Here is a 27,891-nt window from a genome sequence, read left to right as displayed (position 1 = left end):
AGAGGAAGACCATCAGGAAGAAACACAGCAGGAGGAGGAGCAGGTCGCTCCAGCTGCGACTGACAACACGCCAGAGGAACCGGAGCTCAGAGGGACCACAGCAGCACAGCAGGAGGAAGAGGAGGAAGAGGAGGAAGAGGGGGGAGCAGGGGAGCAAAAGCAGGAGGAAGAGCTGCAGGAAGATGTTTGGAAGAAGAGAACAAGCAGAACGACAGATAATGAGCCAGGAAACTCTGATCATCTACTCCAGTGGAGATTACAACAAGCCAAAAAATCAAAACAGCAGCAGATCAGAGCTCATGAGCAGGAGGAGGAAGAGAGGAGGAGGAGGAGGAAGAGGGTAGGAAGGGGGGAGGGAGGGGAGAGGGGGGGAACAGGGGGGGAGTGGGGGCAGTGAAAACGACTTCCTCCAAGGGTCGACACCATGTACACTTTGAGTCCACGCACTCAGGGATCTGAAGCCGAGGTGCATCTCAGGAAAGAAACTCTTAGCACACCGTGACCGAGGATTAGCAGGAGAAGAGGGAGGACGAAACAAGGAGCAGAGAGAGAGAAAGAGAAAGGAGAGGAGCAGGAGGAGGACAAACTCCAGAAGGAGGCAGGAGAGATAGTGGAGGAAGACGGAGGCTCAGGTAAACCCTCTCCCACCACCGTGGTAATTGAAGTCCGCTCAGAAGAGGACGAGGAGGAGGATGAGGAGGAGGAGGAAGAGGAGGAGGATGAGGAGGAGGAGGAAGACGATGAAGAAGAGGAGGAAGATGACGAGGAGGGAGAGGAGCACGACCATGTGTCGGAGGGCTCGGGAGTCACGGACGACTCGGAGAACTGGGACATGACGCGGGGGAACCTGGGGCTGCTGGAGCAGGCCATCGCCCTGAAGGCCGAGGAGGTGCAGGAAAGCCACAGCTCCATGGACTACCAGCCCTACAGCGGCGCCGGCAAGAGCCCCGACGCCGCCGCCGCCGCCATGCGGCGCTCCGCCCACCACAGCAAAGGTACAGCCGCAGCAGACACCAAGCCACGTCTACACCTCCTCTATAGCTCCAGTACAGCGCTACAACACCTCCAGTACAGCGCGACAACAACTCCAGTACTGCACTACAACACCTCCAATACAGCGCTAAAACACCTCCACAACACCTCAACAAGAGCTCCACAACAGCTCCACAACACGTCCAGTACACCTCCACAACACCACCACAACACCACCACCACAACACCACCACAACACCTCAACAACACCTCCACAACACGTCCAGTACACCTCCAGTACACCTCCACAACACGTCCAGTACACCTCCAGTACACCACCACAACACCTCAACAACACCTTCACAACACGTCCAGTACACCTCCAGTACACCTCCACAACACGTCCAGTACACCTCCAGTACACCACCACAACACCTCAACAACACCTTCACAACACCACCACAACACCTCAACAACACCTTCACAACACCACCACAACACCTCCACAACACCTCAACAACACCTCCACAACACCTTCACAACACCACCACAACACCTCAACAACACCTTCACAACACCACCACAACACCTCCTCAACACCTCAACAACACCTCCACAACACCACCACAACACCTCAACAACACCTCCACAACACGTCCAGTACACCTCCAGTACACCTCCACAACACCTCAACAACACCTTCACAACACCACCACAACACCACCACAACACCTCAACAACACCTTCACAACACCACCACAACACCTCCACAATACCTCAACAACACCTCCACAACACCTTCACAACACCTCCACAACACCTCAACGACACCTCCACAACACCTTCACAACACCACCACAACACCTCCACAACACCTCAACAAGACCTCCACAACACCACCACAACACCTCAACAACACCTCCACAACAGCACCACAACACCTCAACAACACCTCCACAACACCACCACAACACCTCAACAACACCTCCACAACACCACCACAACACCTCCACAACACCTCAACAACATCTCCACAACACCTCAACAACACCTCCACAACACCACCACAACACCTCCACAAGACCTCCACAACACCACCACAACACCTCCACAACACCTTCACAACACCTCAACAACACCTCAACAACACCTCCACAACACCTCAACAACACCTCAGCAACACCTCAACAACACCTCCACAACACCACCACAACACCTTCACAACACCTCAACAACACCACCACAACACCTCAACAACACCTCCACAACACCTCCACAACACCTCAACAACACCTCCACAACACCACCACATCACCTCCACAACACCTCCACAACACCTCCACAACACCACCACAACACCTCCACAACACCTTCACAACACCTCCACAACACCTTCACAACACCACCAAAACACCTCAACAACACCTCCACAACACCACCACAACACCTCCACAACACCTCAACAACACCGCCACAGCGCCACCACAACACCTCAACAACACCTCCACAACACCACCACAACACCTCCACAACACCACCACAACACCTCCACAACACCTCCACAACACCTCAACAACACCTCCACAACACCTCAACAACACCTCCACAACACCACCACAACACCTCCACAACACCTCCACAACACCTTCACAACACCTCAACAACACCTCCACAACTCGAAAACACCTCAACAACACCTCCACAACACCTCAACAACACCTCCACAACACCTCCACAACACCTCCACAACACCTTCACAACACCACCAAAACACCTCAACAACACCTCAACAACACCTCAACAACACCTCAACAACACCATCACAACACCTCAACAACACCTCCATAACACCACCACAACACCTCCACAACACCTCAACAACACCTCAACAACACCTCCACAACACCTCCACAACACCTTCACAACACCACCACAACACCTTCACAACACCTCCACAACACCTCAACAACACCTCAACAACACCTCCACAACACCACCACAACACCTCAACAACACCACCACAACACCTCAACAACACCACCACAACACCTCAACAACACCTCAACAACACCTCCACAACACCTCCACAACACCACCACAACACCTCCACAACACCTCCACAACACCTCCACAACACCACCACAACACCTCCACAACACCTCAACAACACCTCGACAACACCTCCACAACACCTCCACAACACCTTCACAACACCTCCACAACACCTCAACAACACCTCAACAACACCTCAACAACACCACCACAACACCTCAACAACACCTCCACAACACCACCACAACACCTCAACAACACCTCCACAACACCACCACAACACCTCCACAACACCTCAACATCTCCACAACACCACCACAACACCTCAACAACACCTCCACAACACCACCACAACACCTCCACAACACCTCCACAACACCTTCACAACACCTCAACAACACCTCCACAACACCTTCACAACACCACCAAAACACCTCAACAACACCTCCACAACACCTCCATAACACCACCACAACACCTCCAGAACACCTCAACAACACCTCAACAACACCTCAACAACACCTCCACAACACCTCCACAACACCTCCACAACACCTTCACAACACCACCAAAACACCTCAACAACACCTCCACAACACCATCACAACACCTCAACAACACCTCCATAACACCACCACAACACCTCAACAACACCTCAACAACACCTCCACAACACCTCAACAACACCTCAACAACACCTCCACAACACCTCCACAACACCTCAACAACACCTCAACAACACCTTCACAACACCTCCACAACACCTCAACAACACCTCAACAACACCTCCACAACACCACCACAACACCTCAACAACACCACCACAACACCTCCACAACACCTCAACAACACCTCCACAACACCACCACAACACCTCAACAACACCACCACAACACATCAACAACACCTCAACAACACCTCCACAACACCTGAACAACACCTTCACAACACCTCCACAACACCTCCAGAACAGCTTCACAACACCTCTTCAACACCTCAACAACACCTCCACAACACCTGAACAACACATTCACAACACCTCCACAACACCTCCAGAACAGCTTCACAACACCTCTTCAACACCTCCACAACACCTCCACAACACCACCACAACGTTCCATCACGTTTCTACACCGCTACAGCACTCCATCATAAGATGTTCACAGCTGAACATCACCGTTCTCTCTGGCTGTCCTTCCCTCCGTCACCCGGTTGGCCTGTTTCCAGAGGAGCCCCTGCTGTGCTTGGCTGAACCCGTCTGTTTCTGTCCTCAGAGAAGAAAGAGGTGAAGTGTCCCACCCCCGGGTGTGACGGGACGGGTCATGTGACCGGGCTGTACCCTCACCACCGCAGCCTGTCCGGGTGTCCTCATAAAGACCGGATCCCTCCAGAGAGTGAGTGTCACCGCTTCTTCCAGCCTCCTCCACCTTTAACAGCCGCTGCTGACGGAAACGCCACTAATGCTGTCCCCCCCCGCTCCGCCCCTGTAGTTCTGGCCATGCATGAGAACGTCCTGAAGTGTCCCACTCCCGGCTGCACCGGCCAGGGCCACGTCAACAGCAACCGCAACACACACCGCAGGTTACCGCAACACACTGACACTGCAACACACTGACACAGCAACACACACTGACACAGCAACACACACTGACACCGCAACACACTGACACAGCAACACACACTGACACAGCAACACACACTGACACCGCAACACACTGACACAGCAACACACACTGACAGCCCCACACACTGCAGGTGTGTTAAGGCCTCAGTATGCTTCTCCGTCGCAGCGACGTCGTTCCCACGCCGCCACTGAACACATCCTGCTTCTGCGTCAAGGGGACGCCCTCCTCTGCAATTTCACCGCCAAGCCGCTAGGGGGCGTGGCATGTCTTTGTTTCGCAGTCGGCAGTCACAACAACAATGCGGCTTCCGTTGCTCCGGCTTTACCTAGACATAGATCTATAGACACAGATCTATAGACTCGCTGCACTTACCAAACATAAATCTGCATATATGGCATATCAGGCGACGCCGGGCTGTGGTGGAGGAGAGGCTGAGCGGACCGTGATGAAATATTGGTGAAACTAGTGAGTCTTTGGGTGATTAAAGCCGTTTTAGGAGCAGCTATACACACAGCCCCGTCTGCTAACAGTGCTAACGGTGCTAACAGTATAGGGATGTGCGCCGCTCAATTTTGGATCTAAATTTCCCCCTGAAGCACTGTTCGGATCAGAAAAGCATTCTGGGTGAGTTCTACTTCATTCTGTAAACAACGCGAAAGCGGACCAATCACAGCCCTCGACGTTCACGTCACCACGCGTTGTTTCGACGTGTTGTTAAAATTTTTGGGAGGTGCGTGTCAAGCCCTAGCGTAGGGTCTACGTAGGGCACGGTGTAGACGGCGCCCTACATACGTTGCTGCGATGGAGAAGAATAAAAAGGCTTCAATGTGACTAAATGTCCCTTTTGTTAAGTAGTTGGAGCAAAATCATGAAATAATGAGTTGAAAAAGTGTATAACAGCATTTAAAACTCCTGAGTGATCTAACAGCACTAACAGCCTGACTGGACGCTCCCAGTGAGGGAACATCGTGGTGTGCTTGTTGAACTACTGTTGCCCCCCCCCCCCCCCCCCCCCCCCCCCCCCCCCAGCCTCTCCGGCTGCCCCATCGCCGCAGCAGCCAAGCTGAACAAGAGTCAGGACAAACAGGTCCACCTGCAGGCGGCAGCCAGCGAGCCTTCTTCCAACTCCGACCGAGTGCTCAGGTGAGATCCAGCTTTGGTCCGGAACCCCCCAGGACCCCCCGGGACCCCCCGAGACCCGCTGCAGCCTGAAACACGTGTGCCGGCTCCCCCGCAGGCCCATGTGCTTCGTGAAGCAGCTGGAGATCCCTCAGTACGGCAGCTACCGGCCCAACACCGTGACCACCACGCCCCGGGCCAACCTGGCCAAGGAGCTGGAGAAGTACTCCAAGGTGTCCTTCGACTATGCAAGCTTCGATGTCCAGGTGTTCGGGAAGCGAATGCTGATCCCCAAAACCCCCAGCACAGCCGAAACCTCACCCAAAGCCTTCAAATGTAAGACACACACACACGCACACACACACACACACACACATACACACACAGAAGCATCAAATCAATTAATAACTGTTGGGTTCATTGTTGAAAATGTGTCTTTTCAAAAAGTACCAATTTTTTTAGCTGGTTTTAAAAATGTCTTTGGTCTTTTTTCTTTTTTGAAATGTAGTTTGTTTACAAATAGGGGTTAAATCCTCACATCAGGATTGAGGATCGTCTTCAGCTGTCCGGTGTTCTGATTGTATGTCTGACTCCTGCTTGTTCATCTGCAGCAAAATCATTCCCCAAGTCGTCCTCGCCCAGTCACAGCGCGTCCACCGGCTTCTCCAAGACCTCGTCCTCCAGCGGCGCCTACGACTACAGTCAGGATGCCGAAGCCGCCCACATGGCGGCGACCGCCATCCTCAACCTGTCCACACGCTGCTGGGAGCGGCCCGAGACGCTCAGTACCAAGCCGGCCGAGGCCTGCTCCAAGGTAGGAGCCAGCGCCAGGAACGGCTCGGATACAGTCCAGTTCAGGAACCCACTGACAGGGACTCCAGGCCGTCTGGTTCAACCCAGCTTTATTTATACAGATTACAACACAGTCATCTCCACACAGCTTTAGAGAGAACCCAGCAGATCCACCCCAGCACAAAGAGGCAGGGAAGGGCCTGCAGAACCAGGCTCAGAGGAGGAGAACCCTGCAGAACCAGGCTCAGAGGAGGACCCTGCAGAACCAGGCTCAGAGGAGGAGAACCCTGCAGAACCAGGCTCAGAGGAGGAGAACCCTGCAGAACCAGGCTCAGAGCAGAACCCTGCAGAACCAGGCTCAGAGGAGGAGAACCCTGCAGAACCAGGCTCAGAGGAGGAGAACCCTGCAGAACCAGGCTCAGAGGAGGAGAACCCTGCAGAACCAGGCTCAGAGCAGAACCCTGCAGAACCAGGCTCAGAGGAGAACCCTGCAGAACCAGGCTCAGAGGAGGAGAACCCTGCAGAACCAGGCTCAGAGGAGGAGAACCCTGCAGAACCAGGCTCAGAGCAGAACCCTGCAGAACCAGGCTCAGAGGAGGAGAACCCTGCAGAACCAGGCTCAGAGGAGGAGGACCCTGCAGAACCAGGCTCAGAGGAGGAGAACCCTGCAGAACCAGGCTCAGAGCAGAACCCTGCAGAACCAGGCTCAGAGGAGAACCCTGCAGAACCAGGCTCAGAGGAGGAGAACCCTGCAGAACCAGGCTCAGAGGAGGAGAACCCTGCAGAACCAGGCTCAGAGCAGAACCCTGCAGAACCAGGCTCAGAGGAGAACCCTGCAGAACCAGGCTCAGAGGAGGAGAACCCTGCAGAACCAGGCTCAGAGGAGGAGAACCCTGCAGAACCAGGTTCAGAGGTGGCAGCAGTGCTCCTCTCAGGTGGATGAAGAGAGTCCAGAGACTAGAGAGAGACAGTGGTTAGTGACGTGTAGTGATGGAACATTGCCAGAAAGAAAGGAGAGAAAGGAGCAGAACTGGCAGCCGGTTCCACATGGTAGAACCCGGGGTTCAGTAACCCTTCCACCCACTGGGTCCAGGTTCCCTCAATAATCAGTGGAGCAGCTGTTTTGACTGATGCCCAGTTAGAACTGATTGCACCCATTGAGTCCGGGTTGTCTCATTAGATCAATGGATCAGCTGAGGAATGTTCTGTCGGCGATCCCTCAGCCACGGCTCTAGTCCACCTCAGAGACAGCCTCTTGGTCCAGGGTTAGTGTGTGTTCAGTTTGTGTGGTTAGAAACCTGCTCTATATATTAGCTGTTCTGTCATCGTGGTTTCTGATTATTGAGCTCTGTGAGGACAGATGAAGCAGAGGTCTGCTCTGTCCTCATGTCTTCGTCAGTCTGGCGTCTGAGCGGCAGGATGCGGCCTCTGGACTGCGCCGTCCGCATGTGGCAGCGGAAACATGTTCTGGTCAAACCGTCTCGTCTGTCTCTCTGTGGACACCAACAGGAGTCGGACATCGAGGTGGACGAGAACGGCACCTTAGATCTCAGCATGAAGAAGACCAAACGAGACGGCATGCAGTCTCCGGAGCCTTCGTCATCCTCGTCTTCCTCATCTCAGCACGTGGGAGCCGCCGTGTCTCAGGGCCAGTGGGAGGGGCCTCAGCCGGAGTGGGAGGGGCCACTGGACTTCACCAAACCCAGCGGAGTCAAAGAGGAGGACCACGAAGAGGTAAAGCGGTCGTGCCCCGCCCCGCCGCCGGCCCCCTCACCCCTCACGCTGGGCCTCTGGTCTTCAGGCGGAGTATGCAGCGCCGTCCTACACGTCCTCCGACATGGAGGACGACGACCAGGACAACCTGGAGGACAGGAAGTACCCGGGAGAGGTCACCACCAGCAGCTTCAAGGTCAAGTTTCAGCCCAAAGACAGCAAAAAAGACATCCTGGTGTAAGTCCTCTCACCGCACGACACCAAGGTCATGGGTTTGAGACCGGGCCCGTTTGCATGTTCTTCCTGTGCATGTGCTTTCTACCTGCAGTCCAAAAAGACGGAGTGGAGTTTACATGTTCACTCTGTGCTTCTGCTGAAGCGAGGTTCAGTGCTGCACTGTGGGATCTCCAGAAGAGTCCAGTATAGGACCACGTGGAGACCCGGTTCAGCTGAACCTCTGATGGACCAGGACCAAAACATCCTGTCTCCTGTCTCCACATGGAGACAGCTGTCCTGTCTGTTTGAGTGTGGGACACAAACTGCTCCGCAGCTTCAGCTGAAATCCAGACTATAGAGCATCTTCCTCCTCTGACATCAGACTATAGAGCATCTTCCTCCTCTTCATCAGACTATAGAGCATCTTCCTCCTCTGACATCAGACTATAGAGCATCTTCCTCCTCTTCATCAGACTGTGGAGATTTTCAGGGGCGTGTCCAGCCCTGAGTGGGTGTGTCTCAGTGAGGACAGGACAGTTGTGGTTGGTCGGGGTGGATATGCTCCGGTCAGTCTGGGTTATGAAGTGACCGTGCCGTCCCGGTGTGTGTGTCCAGGTGTCCGACCCCCGGCTGTGACGGCAGTGGACACATCACTGGAAACTACGCTTCACATCGGAGGTGAGGCCTCGCCGGGACCTGTCCTACAGTTCTGAGTCGGTGAACTTCCTCTCCTCACTGACTGTTAGCAGAGCCGTTAGTGGGGGCTCTGCCCCCCCCCCACCCCCCACCCCTCCAGCGGGGGAAGCAGCTCTAGACTCAGGCTGAGTGAAGCAGCGTCACTGCTGACAGAGACCACCTGCTGGGTGGAGCTGAGGGTGGAGCTGCTGAACTCAGCATGAAGCCGGCCTCTCGTCCGGGACGGGTGGAGCTGGCTGGTGGAGGCTGTGCATTCCCTCACTGCTCGGCGGCCCCGGGGGGTCCGGCCCCGCCCCGCGTCTGGCTCCTCCTCCTCCTCCAGACGTCTCGGTCTGGGTCTGATTTCTGACGCTGTCTCTCTGACCTGTCTTTCAGTCTGTCAGGCTGTCCTCTTGCTGATAAGTCTCTGCGGACCCTCATGGCTGCCCACACAGCTGAGCTAAAGTATGTCTGCTTCCTCCTGCCTCCCTCCAACCCCACCACTGAGCGCTCTGCAGCGCCACCTCTCCTCCTGCGCCCTGTACTGCCTGCACCGGACGCCACACCGCCTCACTCTGTGTGTGTGTGTGTGTGTGTGTGTGTGTGTGTGTGTGTGTGTGTGTGTGTGTGTGTGTCAGGTGTCCCACGCCAGGCTGCGATGGATCGGGTCACATCACTGGAAACTACGCCTCTCACAGAAGGTGGGGCTCCTGCTCATCATTCCACACCAGATCACTCTGCTGTCAAACATGAGTCCTGCGGCCCGATGGCGGCCCACACAAGACGTTCAGAAGTGACAAACACTGAGAGGGATGCCTGTGTCCTCATCCCTCGTCACAGCCTCAGCAGAGATGAAACGCTCTGCACACTTTCACACACTTTCCTGAATATCATGTCATTTCAGAGCTTTGCAGGTATTTCTTTCGTCGACATCATTTTGAAGGACATGTCTGTCTTTGACACTTCAACAGGGCGAGCTCTGAATGACATGAGCAGACAGTTCAAACTGAGCTTTATAGGACAGCTGGCGCCACGTTTGTGGACATGAAATGATGAAATGATGACATGAAAGGAAGCAACTTCCTCTTCCTGAATGGGCCGGGTGTGACCTGGGTAAAGAGGTGTGTGTCCTCTGTGTCTCAGTCTGTCCGGGTGTCCTCGAGCCAAGAAAGGTGGGATCAAATCCACGCCGACCAAGGACGACAAGGAAGACTCAGAGCTGCTGAGGTGAGTCCAGAACCCGGCACCATCCGGGTCCCTGGTTCAACGCCCAGAATCAAGGAAGTGTGTGACTGTTCACATCCTCCATCTCACTAAAACACAGGGAGGGGCGTGGGTGGAGCACTGAGGGTGTTGATGGAGGAGCTCAGAGGTCACAGGTCAGAGGTCACAGGTCAGAGAGGGCAACTCTGTGTTTCTGACTGGGGCTGGGTGGAGCTGAGTGGGGCTGGGTGGGACTGGGTGGAGCTGAGTGGGGCTGGGTGGGGCTGGGTGGAGCTGAGTGGGGCTGAGTGGAGCTGAGTGGGGCTGAGTGGAGCTGAGTGGGGCTGAGTGGGGCTGAGTGGAGCTGAGTGGGGCTGAGTGGGGCTGAGTGGAGCTGAGTGGGGCTGGGTGGGGCTGGGTGGAGCTGAGTGGGGCTGAGTGGGGCTGGGTGGGGCTGAGTGGGGCTGAGTGGGGCTGAGTGGAGCTGAGTGGGGCTGGGTGGGGCTGGGTGGAGCTGAGTGGGGCTGAGTGGGACTGGGTGGGGCTGGGTGGAGCTGAGTGGGGCTGGGTGGGGCTGGGTGGGGCTGGGTGGAGCTGAGTGGGGCTGGGTGGAGCTGAGTGGGGCTGGGTGGAGCTGAGTGGGGCTGGGTGGGGCTGGGGGGGCTGGGTGGAGCTGAGTGGGGCTGAGTGGGACTGGGTGGGGCTGGGTGGAGCTGAGTGGGGCTGGGTGGGACTGGGTGGGGCTGGGTGGAGCTGAGTGGAGCTGGGTGGAGCTGAGTGGGACTGGGTGGAGCTGAGTGGGGCTGGGTGGAGCTGAGTGGGGCTGGGTGGAGCTGAGTGGGCCTGGGTGGGGCTGGGTAGGGCTGAGTGGGGCTGGGTGGAGCTGAGTGGGACTGGGTGGAGCTGAGTGGGGCTGGGTGGAGCTGAGTGGGGCTGGGTGGAGCTGAGTGGAGCTGGGTGGAGCTGAGTGGGGCTGGGTGGAGCTGAGTGGAGCTGGGTGGAGCTGAGTGGGGCTGGGTGGGACTGGGTGGGGCTGGGTGGAGCTGGGTGGAGCTGAGTGGGGCTGAGTGGGGCTGGGTGGAGCTGGGTAGGGCTGAGTGGGGCTGGGTGGAGCTGGGTAGGGCTGAGTGGGGCTGGGTGGAGCTGAGTGGGACTGGGTGGAGCTGAGTGGGGCTGGGTGGAGCTGAGTGGGGCTGGGTGGAGCTGAGTGGGGCTGGGTGGAGCTGGGTGGGGCTGAGTGGGGCTGAGTGGGGCTGGGTGGAGCTGGGTGGGGCTGAGTGGGGCTGAGTGGGGCTGGGTGGGGCTGGGTGGGGCTGAGTGGGGCTGAGTGGGGCTGGGTGGGGCTGGGTGGGGCTGGGCCAGATGTTAGGTTTAAAGTTCCACAGGTCACAGGAGCTTGTTAGCAGAGAGAAGACAAACAGTGAAATGGAAAGAAATTCCACTCCTTGAAGAATTTCATCGATTGATTGGTTGGTTGGTTGGTTGGTTGGTTTATTGGTGTGTTGGTTGGTTGGTTGATTGGTTGGGAGTTGGTTGGTTGATTGGTTGGTTGGTTGGTTCATTGGTTGGTTCATTGGTTGGTTGATGGGTTGGTTGGTTGATGGGTTGGTTGGTTTATTGGTTGATTGGTTGGTTTGTTGGTTGGTTGGTTGGTGGATTGGTTGATTGGTTGGTTGGTTGGTTGGATGGTTGATTGGTTGGTTGATTGGTTGGTTGGTTGATTTGTTGGTTGATTATTTGGTAGTTGGTTGGTTCGTTGGTTGGTTGGATGGTTGATTGGTTGATTGGTTGGTTGGTTGATCGGTTGGTTGATTGGTTGGTTGGTTGATCGGTTGGTTGATTGGTTGGTTGGTTGATTGTTTTGTTGGTTGGTTGGTTGGTTGGTAGTTGCTTGGTCGATTTGTTGGTTGGTTGTTTGGTTGGTTCATAGGTTCATTGCTTGGTTCATTGGTGGGTTGTTGGTTGGTTGGTTGATTGGTTGGTTGGTGGATTGGTTGGTTGGTTGGTTGATTGGTTGGTTTTTTGGTTGGTTAGTTGGTTGGTTGGTTGATTGGTTGATTGGTTGGTTGGTTGGTTGATTGGTAGGTGGTTGGTTGATTGGTTGGTTTTTTTGGTTGATTGGTTTGTTGGTTGGTTGATTGGTTGGTTTTTTGGTTGGTTAGTTGGTTGGTTGGTTGGTTGATTGGTTGGTTTTTTGGTTGGTTGGTTGGTTGGTTGGTTGATTGGTTTGTTGTTTTTTGGTTGGCTAGTTGGTTGGTTGGTTGATTGGTTGATTGGTAGGTCGCTTGGTCGATTGGTTGGTTGGTTGGTTCATTGTTTCATTGGTTGGTTCATTGGTTGGATGGTGGGTTGGTTGGTTGGTTGGTTGGTGGATCGGTTGGTTGTTTGGTTGGTTGGTTGATTGATTGGTTGGTTGGTTGGTTCATTGGTTCATTGGTTGGTTCATTGGTTGGTTGATGGTTGGTTGGTTGGTTGATGGGTTGGTTGGATGGTTGGTGGATCGGTTGGTTGTTTGGTTGGTTGATTGGTTAATTGGTTGGTTGATTGTTTGGTTGCTTGATTGGTTGGTTGGTTGGTTGGTTGGTTGGTTGGTTGGTTGGTACATTGGTTGATTGTTTGGTTGCTTGATTGATTGGTTGATGGGTTGTTTGGTTGGTTGGTGGATCGGTTGGTTGGTTGGTTGATTGGTTGGTTGGTTGGTTGGTTGGTTGGTTGGTTGGTTGGTTGGTTGGTTGGTTTGTTGGTTCATTGGTTGGTTGATGGGTTGGTTGGTTTTGTTGGTGGATTGGTTGGTGGATTGGTTGGTTGATTGGTTGTTTGGTTGGTTGGTTGATTGGCTGGTAGTTGGTTGTTTGATTGGTTGGTTGGTTGGTTGGTTGGTTTATTGGTTGGATGGTTGATTGGTTGGTTGGTTGGTTGGTTGGTTCATTGGTTGGTTGGTTTATTGGTTGTTGGTTGGTTGGGGGATTGGTTGGTTGATTGGTTGGTTGGTTGGTTGGTTGATTGGTTGGTGGTTGGTTGGTTGTTTGGTTGATTGGTTGATTGGTTGGTTGGTGGATTGGTGGGTTGGTTGGTTGATTGGTTGGTTGATTGGTGGATTGGTAGTTGATTGGTTGGTTGGTTGGTTGGTTGGTTGGTTGGTTGGTTGGTTGGTTGATCGGTTGGTTGGTTGATTGGTTGGTCGTCGGTTGATTGATTGGTTGGTTGGTTGGTTGGTTGGTAGTTTATTGGTCGATTGGTTGGTTGGTTGTTTGGTTGGTTCATTGGTTCATTGTTTGGTTCATTGGTTGGTTGATGGGTTGGTTGGTTGGTTGGTTGGTTGGTTGGTTGACTCCTAACCTCCACCACAGTACACCTAACCTCCACCTCCACCTCCTCCTGCTAACCTCCCGGCCTTGTACGGTCTGCAGGTGCCCTGTTCCGGGCTGCGACAGTCTGGGCCACATCAGTGGGAAGTACGCCACCCACCGCAGTGCCTACGGCTGTCCGCTGGCGGCTCGCCGTCAAAAGGAGGGACTCCTCAATGGGACGCCATTCTCCTGGAAGGCCTTCAAGACCGAGGGTCCCACCTGCCCCACCCCGGGCTGCGACGGCTCCGGCCACGCCAACGGCAGCTTCCTGACCCACCGCAGGTACGGCGGGCTTCAGCCTGGTGGAGAACCACTCTGCCAGGGGAAATGGGCCAAGGTACACAACTGTCACACAGCGGTGAGCGAGACACCAGCTGTCCTCTGTCTCCGACTGCAGCCGCTCCCACAGGGACAACCCAGGAGACAGACAGGACCCCAACCCATGAGACAGACAGGACCCCAACCCAGGAGACAGACAGGACCCAAACCCAGGAGACAGACAGGACCCCAACCCAGGAGACAGACAGGACCCCAACCCAGGAGATAGACAGGAACCCAACCCAGGAGACAGACAGGACCCCAACCCAGGAGACAGACAGGACCCAAACCCAGGAGACAGACAGGACCCCAACCCAGGAGACAGACAGGAACCGAACTGCAGACCAAACAGAGAGAACAAACACCTGAACGCCATCTGGACAATCATTGTCCCCTCAGTGATCCTGCTGGTGGTTCTACTGGTGGCTTTCCTGGTGGTCCTACTGGTGGTTCTATTGGTGGCTCTCCTGGTGGTCCTACTGGTGGCCCCTGATATGTTTTGATGCTTGTTGTCTTTTGATATAAGTCACATGACCAGAGTGTGACTGACTTCCCAGGGAATGCTGGGTAATGTGGGTCCTGGTGGAGAAAAACACTGAGAAGCCTCCATTTACAGGAGGCGTTAGATCTTTACTAAGGATGTGAAAGATGAGCCAAAACTGGTCTACAAGAGTCTGCAATCCAGCCAGACCACCACGGATTATTATTCATTCATTCATTCATTCATTCATTCATTCATTCATTCATTCCTCTAGAGAGTTTAGTGCCCTCTGTCATTTCAAACAATAAAGCCCAGTCAGTCCTGCTCCTGGGTCCATGAGACTCAGCAGGTGGAGACGTTTCTCACCAACATGTCAGGTTGTTTTGACCTGTGGATGAAGGAGCAGCGTTACTGAGCAGAGAATGAAACTGATCTGGGGCCTGTTGCACAAAAGTAGGATCCATTGATCCAGGATCAGTGACTAATCAGGGCTCATCCGATTCAGAACCAGGGGCTTCAGGCTTACTTGGTTGCACAAAAGACCAATCCAGGATGAGAACATTGATCCAGGATCAGTGCATGCGATTCCTTAAAGAGACCCCCACAATCAATGACAGAGTCATGGATTCACCAACCAGGGTGGAGTCCTTCCCTCCCCCGGAACAGGACGTTCTGATGGAGTTAGATGAGGAGCCCGGGGCCCTATAGTCTTCTCTGATGAAACCGCCACCCCCCTACACACACACACACACACACACACACACACACACACACCACCGCTCCACCGCACCACTCACCCCCCCTGAGGTCCTCTCTGTTATTCAAAGGCATCAATCACTTTCCAATATGCGACATTTGATGAAAACACTCCATGTTTTGTTTTGTTACTGTCAGTCCGTGAAACAGTCAGCAGAAAGAGTGGGAAGTTCAAAGGTCACTGTATGATCTTTACCTACTGACTGACTCAGAACACACTGGTTTTAATAAAAATAAATTAATCAACACAGACAGAGCTCCAGGTGGAACTATTCAGAGTTGATCTAACTAATTTAATTCAGCTTTTCTGAACTTAAAGAAAATGGAGATTCCTGCATCAGAGCAGATCAACTCACAGTTCAGGGTGAGACTCACCGTTGAACCTGCTTCCTGAAACGGAGCCCTGGTTGGTATCAAACCAGCCTCAAAGTAAGTACTGCAGTTCCACCTCCTTCTCCTCCACTGAGGTTCATGTACAGGATGCTCCGAATGTTTGAAGAGTTTGATAGCCCGTGATCCTGATCTGCTCCCTGTCCCAGCCTGTCAGGTTGTCCCAGAGCGTCGGCCAACAAGAAGAGAGCCAAACTCCCCGGAGATGAGTACATCGCAGCCAAGTTCAGAGCCAGCGACGGTGAGATAGCACCCAGTTCCAGCAGGTCGCGCTGCAGGTCTGAAGTCACACACAGGAAGTAGAAACTCACAGGAAGTAGAAACAGGAAGTGGAATGCAGAGACTCTGTACTTTAATGCTTCCAGGAAGCGAGACATTGCACAGAGACATTCATCACATTCAGCAGTCTTTTACTAAGACAGTGACGAGCTTAGCTCATTGATAGGATTCATTTATTGTTTTCTTATGCTGGAAATCATGGAATATGTCTGACTTCACGTCAGTTTTATTGATCTTACATAAATGTCACATTTTTAACACTGAAACCTTTAAAGGTCTCTGGGATCCATGGTATTTCAACGGATGTCCTTTAAAACCTTAATAATAACAGATTTGGCAAAAAAAAAAAAAAAGAAAGAAGACATTGGTGTACTAGCACCCGGCCTCTGGTCAGGGTGTGCTGCAGTGAGGGTTCTAATGTTGTGGCTGGTGGCTGCTGCAGGCAGCGCTGTTTGACTGTATTGTTCTGTCTCTCAGTCCTGGACAATGACGAGGAGATCAAGCAGCTGAATAAGGAGATCAACGAGCTCAACGAGTCCAACTGTGAGATGGAGGCAGACATGATGAACCTCCACACCCAGGTGGGCCGGCCGGACCGGGTCTCGGCTCAGCCGGGCCGTCGGCCGGATGCCTCATCAGCTTCTGTTTCTGCTCCAGATTTCATCCATGGAGAAGAACCTGAAGAACATGGAGGAGGAGAACAAGCAGATTGAGGAGAAGAACGAGGCCTTGTTCCTGGAGCTCTCGGGCCTCAGTCAGGCTCTGATCCGCAGCTTGGCCAACGTCCGCCTGCCCACCATGGTGAGTCTGCAGAGACCACGTCCAGGCCCCCGGCAACATGGTCCACAGCAGATATGGAACCTGGACATGGACCTGTCATGACAAATCAGGTTTCAGTCTTTAGGACTTTCAGACTCCGAGATTCTTCCAGCTCGTCCTTCAGCGTCTGGCCAGCCGAATGTTTTCCAGCCGAGGCAGCAGTGGCTCTCCAGATCCACTTCAGGAGAGGAGACCTGCTGCTCTCTTTAGCCGAACCACCCAGCTCTGTGATTTACATCACAGATTCCAGTACCGGCTGGGGCTTTCTGTGGGGAGTTTGCATGTTCTGCCCGTGTGTGCATGGGTTCCCTCTGGGTTCTCCGGTTTCCTCCACGGTCCAAAAACATGCATGTCAGGTTAATTGGCCACCCTAAATTGCCCCTACTGTAACCAGCCTGCTGTTACCAGCCTGCTTTAACCAGCCTACTTTAACCAGCCTGCTTTAACCAGCCTACTTTAACCAGCCTACTTTAACCAGCCTACTTTAACCAGCCTGCTTTAACCAGCCTACTTTAACCAGCCTACTTTAACCAGCCTACTTTAACCAGCCTACTTTAACCAGCCTACTTTAACCAGCCTGCTTTAACCAGCCTACTTTAACCAGCCTACTTTAACCAGCCTACTTTAACCAGCCTGCTTTAACCAGCCTACTTTAACCAGCCTGCTTTAACCAGCCTACTTTAACCAGCCTGCTTTAACTAGCCTACTGAAAACAGCCTGCTATAACCAGCCTACTGTAACCAGCCTGTTTTAACCAGCCTGTTTTAACCAGCCTGCTGTTACCATCCTACTTTAACCAGCCTGTTTTAACCAGCCTGCTGTAACCATCCTGCTGTTACCAGCCTACTTAAACCAGCCTACTGTAACCAGCCTGCTTTAACTAGCCTACTGTAACCAGCCTGCTATAACCAGCCTGCTATAACCAGCCTGTTTTAACCAGCCTGCTGTAACCAGCCTGCCTTAACTAGCCTACTGTAACCACCCTGCTATAACCAGCCTACTTTAACCAGCCTGTTTTAACCAGCCTGTTTTAACCAGCCTGCTGTAACCAGCCTGTTTTAACCAGCCTGCTGTAACCAGCCTGCTGTAACCAGCCTACTGTAACCAGCAGGCAGCACATGTGCAGCCCTGGGATATACACTGTGCCCCAGTGTCCAGCTGATAGGATGCATGATAGGATGATAGGATGCATGATAGGATGATAGGATGCACTCGAGCATTCGTCGTAACAAACGTGACTCTCTCCGTCATGTTGGTTGAGGGTGGTAGGCTGTTGTGAATTTCTGGGTCACACCCCAGGTCTCGCACATCTGTGCCATCAGGTGACTTGTAAACTGGGTTCCACGGTCCGACACCAGGTACTTGGGGATTCCCCAGCGGGTGCAGATCTCATTCCTGAGGATCTTGCAGACCTTGGTTGTCTTAGCATCCTTCATGGCAAACAGCTCCACCCATCTGCTGTAGTAGTTCACCACCACCATCAGGATGGAGTTCCGGTCCTTGCTGGGAGGAAACGGGCCCATGAAGTCCAGTTCAATCATTTCCCTTGGGGACTGGAGGAGATCACCAGGTTTCTCATTGGGACCCTTGTACTGCTGGCAGGTAGTCCACGTACGGACGTGCCCTCAGATGTCTTTGTGGACCATCGGCCACCAAGCCACCTGGAGAACCTTCAGCAGGGTCTTCATCCGGCCCAGACGTCCTCCAAAGGGGCTGTTATGATAGTAGGCCAGGAACTGGGGCACCAACCCAGCAGATACAGCCAGCTGATAATTAAAACCCCCATGTTCAGATGGACCCCCCGGTACCACACCCCTTGCTGCAGCTGGTAGTGGATTCGGGCTGGTGAGTGGAGGGCTCGAGTTCTTGGCAGGTCGGGTACGAGCCTGAGCATCCGCAATCTCCTGGAAGGAGCTCAGCAGGTCTGCCCAGTATGATTTGGGGACTGTAAGGCCCACAGTCCCGTCCGGGTCCTGGGGCGCCCGCGACCATGCATCTGGAACCGCGTTGCGGCGCCCCTTCCTGTAGTGCACCCGGAAGGTGAATGCCGGTAGTCGCAGGGTCCAACGGGTGAGGTGGACGATGTTTTGGGGAAGTTGAAGGCCCAGATCAGAGCGCTGTGGTCCGTATAAACATCAAACATGTTCCCCTCTAGGAAGTGCTTCCACTTCTCCACCGCCCACACCACAGCCAAACACTCCTATCAGCCCTGGAGTAGTGCAGCTCGGCACCCTGGAGAACTCTGGAGGCGAAAGCTATAGACCGCTCCTCACCATCCATGTCCTGCATGAGAACCGCCCCCAGACCCACATCACTGGCATCACAGTGGACCTGAAACCCAGCTGGAGCTGTGACTGATCCAGGACTGGTGGAGACTGCAATGGCGCCTTGAGGTGGTCAAAAGCGGCCTGGCAGTCAGGAGTCCACTCCCACGAACATCTTCCTTCTTCAGACTGTTCAGGGGAGAAGGGATTTCAGTCTGGGGATGAACGAGTGGTACCAGCCCACCATCCCCAGAAACCTCTGGAGGCTCTTCAGGTCTGGAGGTAGAGGAAGGCTGTTCTGGGTGAAACCTGAGCAGGATCAGCCTCCACAACCTTACCTGACACCAGATGACCCAGAAGGTTGAGCTGGCTCTGGAGCAGGCGGCAGGTTGGCCCGGTGGAGCTCGGTGGACACAGCTTCTGGATCTTGCTCCTGGGTTCTCGAGAACATAATGATGTTGTTGATGTAAACAAAACAGACCTTTAACCTCAGGTCCCCCAGGACCACCTCCATCAGCCGCTGAAACCTGGCTCCCTCATCTCCTTAAACTGGACTGAACCGGTGTCTTAGGCCGTCTTTAGCTCGCTCTCCCCATCCAGAGCCGCCCGCTGGTATTCGCTCCAAAGGTCTGAGGTCCCAAGGTGGGTCCAGGACCCTTAGGAGAGACTAGACCTCTGGTTTGGTCTGTAGAGACTTGGAGTCCATCCAGACGGGGTGGAGGGAGATGGCATGAACCACATAAACAAAGTTAAAATATGTATTTAAAATTGTGTGTGTGTGTGTGTGTGTGTGTGTGTGTGTGTGTGTGCAGCAGGAGCCGCTCTCCGAGCAGAACCTGGACAGTTACCTGGACACGCTGACCCACATGTTTACTAATAAAGACTGCTACCAGAACCCGGAGAACCGGGCTCTGCTGGAGTCCATCAACCAGGCGGTGAAGGGCATCGAGGTGTGATGGAGAACCAGGAGAACCAGGAGGAGAACCAGGAGGAGCAGGAAGAGAACCAGGAGAACCGGGAGGAGAACCAGGAGGAGCAGGAAGAGAACCAGGAGAACCGGGAGGAGAACGTGCAGCGGGAGCGGCGGTTCTGTGTGAACCCTTTAGATACTGTGTGTTCTTCTCTTCTCATTTGAACTTCGTCTTCTGTTCTTTGCGTTCGTTTCCTGTTTGCATGTTTCCCAGGGTTCCGTGAGGAGCAGGCCGGGCCGACGGGAATCGAACCTGCTCCTGCACAGAGTGCAGCGTACAGCCTGGCTGAGCACATTCTTAGTTAGAGAGCATCCCACCACGTCCACTCAGTAATGTTATAGTATCTTAGAGCATCGTGCCGTGTCGCCTCCAGGACTAGCTTAGGACCCATTCTTACTATTGCTGTGAAACTATTTAAGTCTTTTGAAGATGTTGGTTTATGAACTTATTTACTCACGCTGTTGTATTATTTTACGTTGACTATTTATGATTCATTATTTATTTCTATTTATTTGGAAAAGCTACATGAGAAGATTTTAAATGGGAACCAAGAGAAGGAAATCATTTCCTCTGCATTGTTGACCACAGAGGAAATATTTTAAGATATCAACTATGAATTCTTTTATATATCTTATTATTTATTTAAAATACTGGGATCTTTTTAAGTGCAAATATTTTGTAATGGAAAGTTTTTAAATAATTTTCTAAAGATTTTTTTTCTGGTGCTTTTGTTTATATGAGTTTTATTTTATTTCTGCAAACTATTTTGAGTACATTGCAATACACTGGACAGCGGAGCGGCTCACGCCGGCGGTTTCTGTGGTGATGATGAACAAAGTGATGGTGACTATTTATTTTGTAACGTCTCTGTGTTGATGATGGCTCTGTGTGGATTAGTCTTCAGTTGCTCCTAAATAAAGCTGAACCCACAGAACTGGTGTGGAGACATTCAGTCCGACCGCCCCAGCGGTGTCCAACATATGGCCCACGGACAGCAGCAGGCAGCAGAGCACTGTCGGGAGGGGGGCGGGGGGGGGGGGGGGGGGACGACGACACATCCTGGCCTGCTACAGACCGTCAACGTTTACAGAGCTTCACTAAGCGTCATTTTCAGCACTTACATTAAAGCCATAGATGTGCAGCGTTACATGATACAGTTACGCAGCATCTTCCGGGGGGGGGGGGGGGGGGGGGGGGGGGGGGGGGGGGCTGGGTTGGCGCTGGGACAGGGAGACTGGGGGGGGGGCTGGGAGAGGGAGACTGAGTATGCTGGAGAGACAGAGCTGGCTGTTGGACACAAAGCAGAGGAAGGAGATCAAGGTCCACCTGGTGACTAAAGAAGAGTTGGAGCTGGATGATCTGACAGGTTGGACTGGAACCAGAGAAGGGGGGACAGAGGGAAGTCCACGGAGGAGGTTGAGGCAGGAGAGTGAACTGGTGTCGGTTCATGGTGGACCTGAGTTGTACGGAGTTGGTCCTGAATGGTACGGGTTGGTGCTGAATGGTACAGGTTGGTTTTGAATGGTACAGGTTGGTCCTGAATGGTACGGTTTGGTCCTGAATGGCACAGGTTGGTCCTGAATGGTACAGGTTGGTCCTGAATGGTACAGGTTGGTCCTGAATGGTACGGGTTGGTCCTGAATGGTACGGGTTGGTGCTGAATGGTACAGGTTGGTTTTGAATGGTACAGGTTGGTCCTGAATGGTACAGGTTGGTCCTGAATGGCACAGGTTGGTCCTGAATGGTACGGGTTGGTCCTGAATGGTACGGGTTGGTCCTGAATGGTACAGGTTGGTCCTGAATGGTACGGGTTGGTCCTGAATGGTACGGGTTGGTCCTGAATGGTACGGGTTGGTGCTGAATGGTACAGGTTGGTCCTGAATGGTACAGGTTGGTCATGAATGGTACAGGTTGGTCCTGAATGGTACGGGTTGGTCCTGAATGGTACGGAGTTGGTCCTGAATGGTATGGGTTGGTCCTGAATGGTACGGAGTTGGTCCTGAACAGTATGGGTTGGTCATGAACTGTACAGAGTTGGTCCTGAACTGTACGGGTTGGTCCTGAATGGTAGTTGGTCCTGAATGGTAGTTGGTCCTGAATGGGTTGGGTTAGTCCTGAATGATACGGGTTGGTCCTGAATGGTACGGGTTGGTCCTGAATGGTAGGGAGTTAGTCTTGAATGGTATGGGTTGGTCCTGAACTGTACGGAGTTGGTCCTGAGTGGTACAGGTTGGTCCTGAATAGTACGGAGTTGGTCCTGAATGGTATGGGTTGGTCCTGAATGGTACGGGTTGGTCCTGAGTGGTACAGGTTGGTCCTGAATGGTACGGGTTGGTCCTGAATGGTATGGAGTTGGTCCTGAACGGTATGGGTTGGTGCTGAATGGTACGGAGTTGGTCCTGAGTGGTACAGGTTGGTCCTGAATAGTACGGAGTTGGTCCTGAATGGTACAGGTTGGTCCTGAATGGTACGGGTTGGTCCTGAATGGTATGGAGTTGGTCCTGAACGGTATGGGTTGGTGCTGAATGGTACGGAGTTGGTCCTGAATGGTATGGGTTGGTCCTGAATGGTATGGGTTGGTCCTGAATGGTACGGGTTGGTCCTGAATGGTATGGAGTTGGTCCTGAACGGTATGGGTTGGTGCTGAATGGTACGGAGTTGGTCCTGAATGGTATGGAGTTGGTCCTGAATGGTACGGAGTTGGTCCTGAACGGTATGGGTTGGTCCTGAATGGTACGGAGTTGGTCCTGAACGGTATGGGTTGGTGCTGAATGGTACGGAGTTGGTCCTGAATGGTATGGGTTGGTCCTGAATGGTACAGAGTTGGTCCTGAACGGGACGGGTTGGTCCTGAACGGTACAGGTTGGTCCTGAATGGTAGTTGGTCCTGAATGGTATGGGTTAGTCCTGAATGGTAGTTGGTCCTGAATGGTACGGGTTGGTCCTGAATGGTAGGGAGTTAGTCTTGAATGGTAGGGAGTTAGTCTTGAATGGTATGGGTTGGTCCTGAACTGTACGGAGTTGGTCCTGAGTGGTACAGGTTGGTCCTGAATAGTACGGAGTTGGTCCTGAATGGTACGTGCTGGTCCTGAATGGTACGGGCTGGTCCTGAATGGTACGGAGTTGGTCCTGAATGGTACGGGCTGGTCCTGAATGGTACGGGCTGGTCCTGAATGGTACGGAGTTGGTCCTGAATGGTACGGAGTTGGTCCTGAATGGTACGGTTTGGTCCTCAATGGTACAGGTTGGTCCTAAATGGTAGCTGGTCCTGAATGGTACGGTTTGGTCCTGAACGGTACGGGTCGGTCCTGAACAGTACGAGCCATTACCGCCACATAGGTAACACACATCTCTTTATTGCTTTACATGTGTGTAATACATAAAGTCAGTCTGGCATGCCAGGCTAACAGGCTAACAGGCTAACAGGCTAACAGGCTCAGCTCACGTCCACCCATATCGTCTAGAACGGAAATAGCAGCTCTAAACTTTCCTTTCTTACCTGTTACAAAGTTTGCAGAACAAACATGTGTAGTCCGGTTTCGGTAGCCACAGTTTTCCCGGTGTTTTACTGTCGGCGGTTCTGTTTATAACAGCCACTTTCTCCTCCTCTCTGGTTCAGCAGCCTCGCTTGGTATCAATAAAAGGACAAGTGAGACTGTGGAGCTACATTGTTGGTGCAGTTTAACACACAACAATTCTTTGCCTTCTTTTACAAGGGGGTACCGGAAAGAAACCGGACTGTATTTATAAAATTAAAACAAGAATGATTTCAGATTTCTGGTTGTTAAATCTTGCTACAGCATGTGCTTGTGCAGATCTCTGCAAAGTATCATCTCACAAAGTCACACAGGGAAAGCACACACAGCGCCGACGTCAACACAGCAGGACCCGCTTCTTCGGAAAAGCACAAAACGACGGAACACATCACTAAACACGATCAGCGCGCAAGCATCCGATTTTTTTTTTTGCTAGGAAAAACGGCGTCAGAAACACTCAGCATGGTCCAGGAGGCGTATAAAGATGGTGCCCTGAGGAGACTGCAGGTTTTCGAGTGGTATGGGTGCTTTGAAAGGGGTGAAATATCCACTGAAGACCAACCCCACTCCGGACGAACCGCATCCTCATGCACGCAGGAAAAGATCCGCGAGGATCTTTTTTCTGGAAGCCGAACACAGCGAGTCTGTGCCGCCTGGCAGTCTGTTAACCAGGACCACTACATCCAGGTCCTGAGGGGCTCCGAGAAGCAGTGAGGCAGAAGCGTCCGGAGCTTTGGCGGGATGGCGAGTGGTGGCTGCACCACGACAACGCGCCGGCGCACCGGGCCCTGCGCGTAATGCAGTTCCTGGAGAAAAACGGGATGACCCTGCTGCCTCATCCACCCTATTCGCCAGCCTTAGCCCCCTGTGACTTTTTTCTCTTCCAAAGAATGAAGAAAGAGCTGAAGGGGCGGAGATTTGAGGACGTCGAGGAGGTTAGATAAAAATCGAAGGACGCACTGCACAGCATCATTACGCACAAGTTTTCAAACGCCTTTGAAAGCTGGAAAACACGGATGCAACGGTGTATTCAAACCAGTGGGGATTACGTTAAAGGCGACAGCTTTGAATAATTGATAAAATAAAACAAATGAAAAGTTATAACCACTGCCCTTTTTTTTTTCCGGTACCCCCTCGTATATATCTATATCTCTACAACAAATATTGAGCAAGAACAAACTCCACACTAACAACGCTTCGCGAGCAGCAGTGTCCGTGATTGTTTGCCCCTCTGCACTGGTTGCTAAGGCCCGCGGTATACCCGGATGTGCTTAGTTGCCCAGATGTCCGTGGCCGAGAATGTTCTGCTGGCTCCGTCCAGGAGCCGTCACTGGGACCAGCGTCCCACTCAGCCACTGCCGATCTTGCGCCCTGGGTTCCCTCCTGCTGGACTCCAGAGGCGCTCATGGGTAGAGGTTGTGGCCTGGGGAAAAGGAAAGGCCGGAGCCACTGCGGTCCCACCTCCACTCGCCCTCTTCAACTGCTTCCTGGTCCTGACCCAGCGCCATGATGGTCGGGTTGGTGACGAAGGCCCCAGTTCAGCTTCCGGGTCCAACGTGGCTGATTGACTGCCTGCTTTGAAACCCACCCTGGATCTGGTTCTAACCACTCTAGACCTGGTTCCTGGACCAATTTTAACCAGCAGGGGGCCCAGGTAAGAACGGGGGCGGGGGGGGGGGGGGGGGGGGGGGGACGGGACGCGGTGCGACGGAGCGCGCTGCAGAGCGGCGATTACACCACGCGCAGAGCGGCGCGGTGCAGAACGGTGCTCACACGGAACATGGAGCGTTCAAAGAAAGATTTTTTTCTTTTTTTTTTCCCATACATTTGCCCTGGGTCCGCAGCGAGGTGTGCCGCGGTCCAGTCGTGGACCGCGGTCCGCTAATTGAGGAACCCGGCTCTAAACTGAATCAGCAGTCGGGTTTCATCGGGGTCCCTGTGTCTAACATATTACGTTAAAAACATGATAAAGGATGACGTTAATTCAGTGATTAGTGCTCTAAAGAAGTTACAAATTCACGATCAGAAACGGTGCTACGCAGCGCTAAAACGTTAATCCATGACTGGGACACTGTCATGCTAGTATATCTACACATTTCAGTAAAGCAAATGCACTTTTTATAGCTTTTTAAATAGTATACAGAAAGCAATCTTACATTTGTGCGACTCCGTGGTGGGCGCCATGTTGTTTTTTTCTGGCCAATGTGAAACTCCGCCTACCCCTATAGAGAATAGGGAGCATCGATGCAGACTTCGCTGAAAGGGGTGAAGTAGCCCTTCCCCTCTCCCCTACCCCTATTCAAAAAGTAGAATTGGGATAGCCCTTAAGCCTCGTGAACGCGCATATCATAGGGGTAGGGGTAAGGGGTAGGGGTAAGGGGTAGAATTGGGATTGGCCCTTGGTCTATTTATTTTATACCATTTTTGCACTATTTTTGTCCTTTTGTTTATCTGCACTGCCCACGAGAGCTGCTGTTCTCAATTTCATTGCATTCTTCTGAACAATGACAATAAAGGAATTCTGATTCTGAATTGAAATTTTATTAGGTTTTCATTTTTTGGTGGTCCTGCTGGAAGGTCGCTAACAGAACCACCTGCTGGAAGACCGCTAACAGAACCACCTGCTGGAGGACCGCTAACAGAACCACCAACCTGCTGGAGGACCGCTAACAGAACCACCAACCTGCAGGAGGACCGCTAACAGAACCACCAACCTGCTGGAGGACCGCTAACAGAACCACCAACCTGCTGGAGGACCGCTAACAGAACCACCAACCTGCTGGAGGACTGCTAACAGAACCACCAACCTGCTGGAGGATCGCTAACAGAACCACCAACCTGCAGGAGGACCGCTAACAGAACCACCTGCTGGAGGACCGCTAACAGAACCACTAACCTGCAGGAGGACCGCTAACAGAACCACCAACCTGCTGGAGGACCGCTAACAGAACCACCAACCTGCAGGAGGACCGCTAACAGAACCACCAACCTGCTGGAGGACCGCTAACAGAACCACCAACCTGCTGGAGGACCGTTAACAGAACCACCAACCTGCAGGAGGACCGCTAACAGAACCACCAACCTGCTGGAGGACCGCTAACAGAACCACCTGCTGGAGGACCACTAACAGAACCACCAACCTGCAGGAGGACCGCTAACAGAACCACCTGCTGGAGAACCGCTAACAGAACCACCAACCTGCTGGAGGACCGCTAACAGAACCACCAACCTGCTGGAGGACTGCTAACAGAACCACCAACCTGCTGGAGGATCGCTAACAGAACCACCTGCTGGAGGACCGCTAACAGAACCACTAACCTGCAGGAGGACCGCTAACAGAACCACCAACCTGCTGGAGGACCGCTAACAGAACCACCAACCTGCAGGAGGACCGCTAACAGAACCACCAACCTGCTGGAGGACCGCTAACAGAACCACCAACCTGCTGGAGGACCGTTAACAGAACCACCAACCTGCAGGAGGACCGCTAACAGAACCACCTGCTGGAGGACCGCTAACAGAACCACCAACCTGCAGGAGGACCGCTAACAGAACCACCTGCTGGAGAACCGCTAACAGAACCACCAACCTGCTGGAGGACCGCTAACAGAACCACCAACCTGCTGGAGGACTGCTAACAGAACCACCAACCTGCTGGAGGATCGCTAACAGAACCACCTGCTGGAGGACCGCTAACAGAACCACCAACCTGCAGGAGGACCGCTAACAGAACCACCAACCTGCAGGAGGACCGCTAACAGAACCACCAACCTGCAGGAGGACCGCTAACAGAACCACCAACCTGCAGGAGGACCGCTAACAGAACCACCAACCTGCTGGAGGACCGCTAACAGAACCACCAACCTGCAGGAGGACCGCTAACAGAACCACCTGCTGGAGGACCGCTAACAGAACCACCAACCTGCTGGAGGACCGCTAACAGAACCACCTGCTGGAGGACCGCTAACAGAACCACCAACCTGCTGGAGGACCGCTAACAGAACCACCAACCTGCTGGAGGACCGCTAACAGAACCACCTGCTGGAGGACCGCTAACAGAACCACCAACCTGCAGGAGGACCGCTAACAGAACCACCTGCTGGAGGACCGCTAACAGAACCACCAACCTGCTGGAGGACCGCTAACAGAACCACCTGCTGGAGGATCGCTAACAGAACCACCAACCTGCAGGAGGACCGCTAACAGAACCACCTGCTGGAGGACCGCTAACAGAACCACCAACCTGCAGGAGGACCGCTAACAGAACCACCAACCTGCAGGAGGACCGCTAACAGAACCACCAACCTGCAGGAGGACCGCTAACAGAACCACCTGCTGGAGGACCGCTAACAGAACCACCA

General features: G+C 53.2%; 1 protein-coding gene across 1 annotated transcript; it reads left to right on the top strand.

The window, feature by feature from the left end:
* Window positions 1-218: 218 nt before the first annotated feature.
* LOC115407484 (myelin transcription factor 1-like) lies at window positions 219-19,980 on the top strand. The gene is made up of 18 exons (XM_030117830.1): window positions 219-249; window positions 666-995; window positions 4,299-4,418; window positions 4,515-4,605; window positions 5,679-5,792; window positions 5,887-6,104; window positions 6,380-6,582; window positions 8,070-8,294; window positions 8,362-8,510; window positions 9,105-9,167; window positions 9,561-9,629; window positions 9,803-9,865; window positions 10,308-10,391; window positions 13,778-13,999; window positions 15,812-15,903; window positions 16,419-16,522; window positions 16,599-16,742; window positions 19,840-19,980. Exons 1-18 carry the CDS (start codon window positions 219-221, stop codon window positions 19,978-19,980), a joined length of 2,463 nt encoding a protein of 820 aa, XP_029973690.1.
* The last annotated feature ends 7,911 nt before the right edge of the window (window positions 19,981-27,891 follow it).

The sequence above is a fragment of the Salarias fasciatus genome, chromosome 20, assembly GCF_902148845.1.
Source record: "Salarias fasciatus chromosome 20, fSalaFa1.1, whole genome shotgun sequence".
Taxonomy (NCBI): Eukaryota; Metazoa; Chordata; class Actinopteri; order Blenniiformes; family Blenniidae; genus Salarias; species Salarias fasciatus.
This window is presented reverse-complemented; position numbering and strand designations above follow the sequence as displayed.

What these genes read in the sequence shown, in the direction of transcription:
- LOC115407484 (XM_030117830.1), top strand. Translation starts at nt 219, where the DNA reads ATGAGCCAGGAAACTCTGATCATCTACTCCA. An exon ending in AACTCCGACCGAGTGCTCAG is followed by an intron (nt 5,793 to 5,886) that starts GTGAGATCCAGC and finishes GCTCCCCCGCAG; the next exon opens with GCCCATGTGCTTCGTGAAGC. An exon ending in ACGTCCGCCTGCCCACCATG is followed by an intron (nt 16,743 to 19,839) that starts GTGAGTCTGCAG and finishes TGTGTGCAGCAG; the next exon opens with GAGCCGCTCTCCGAGCAGAA.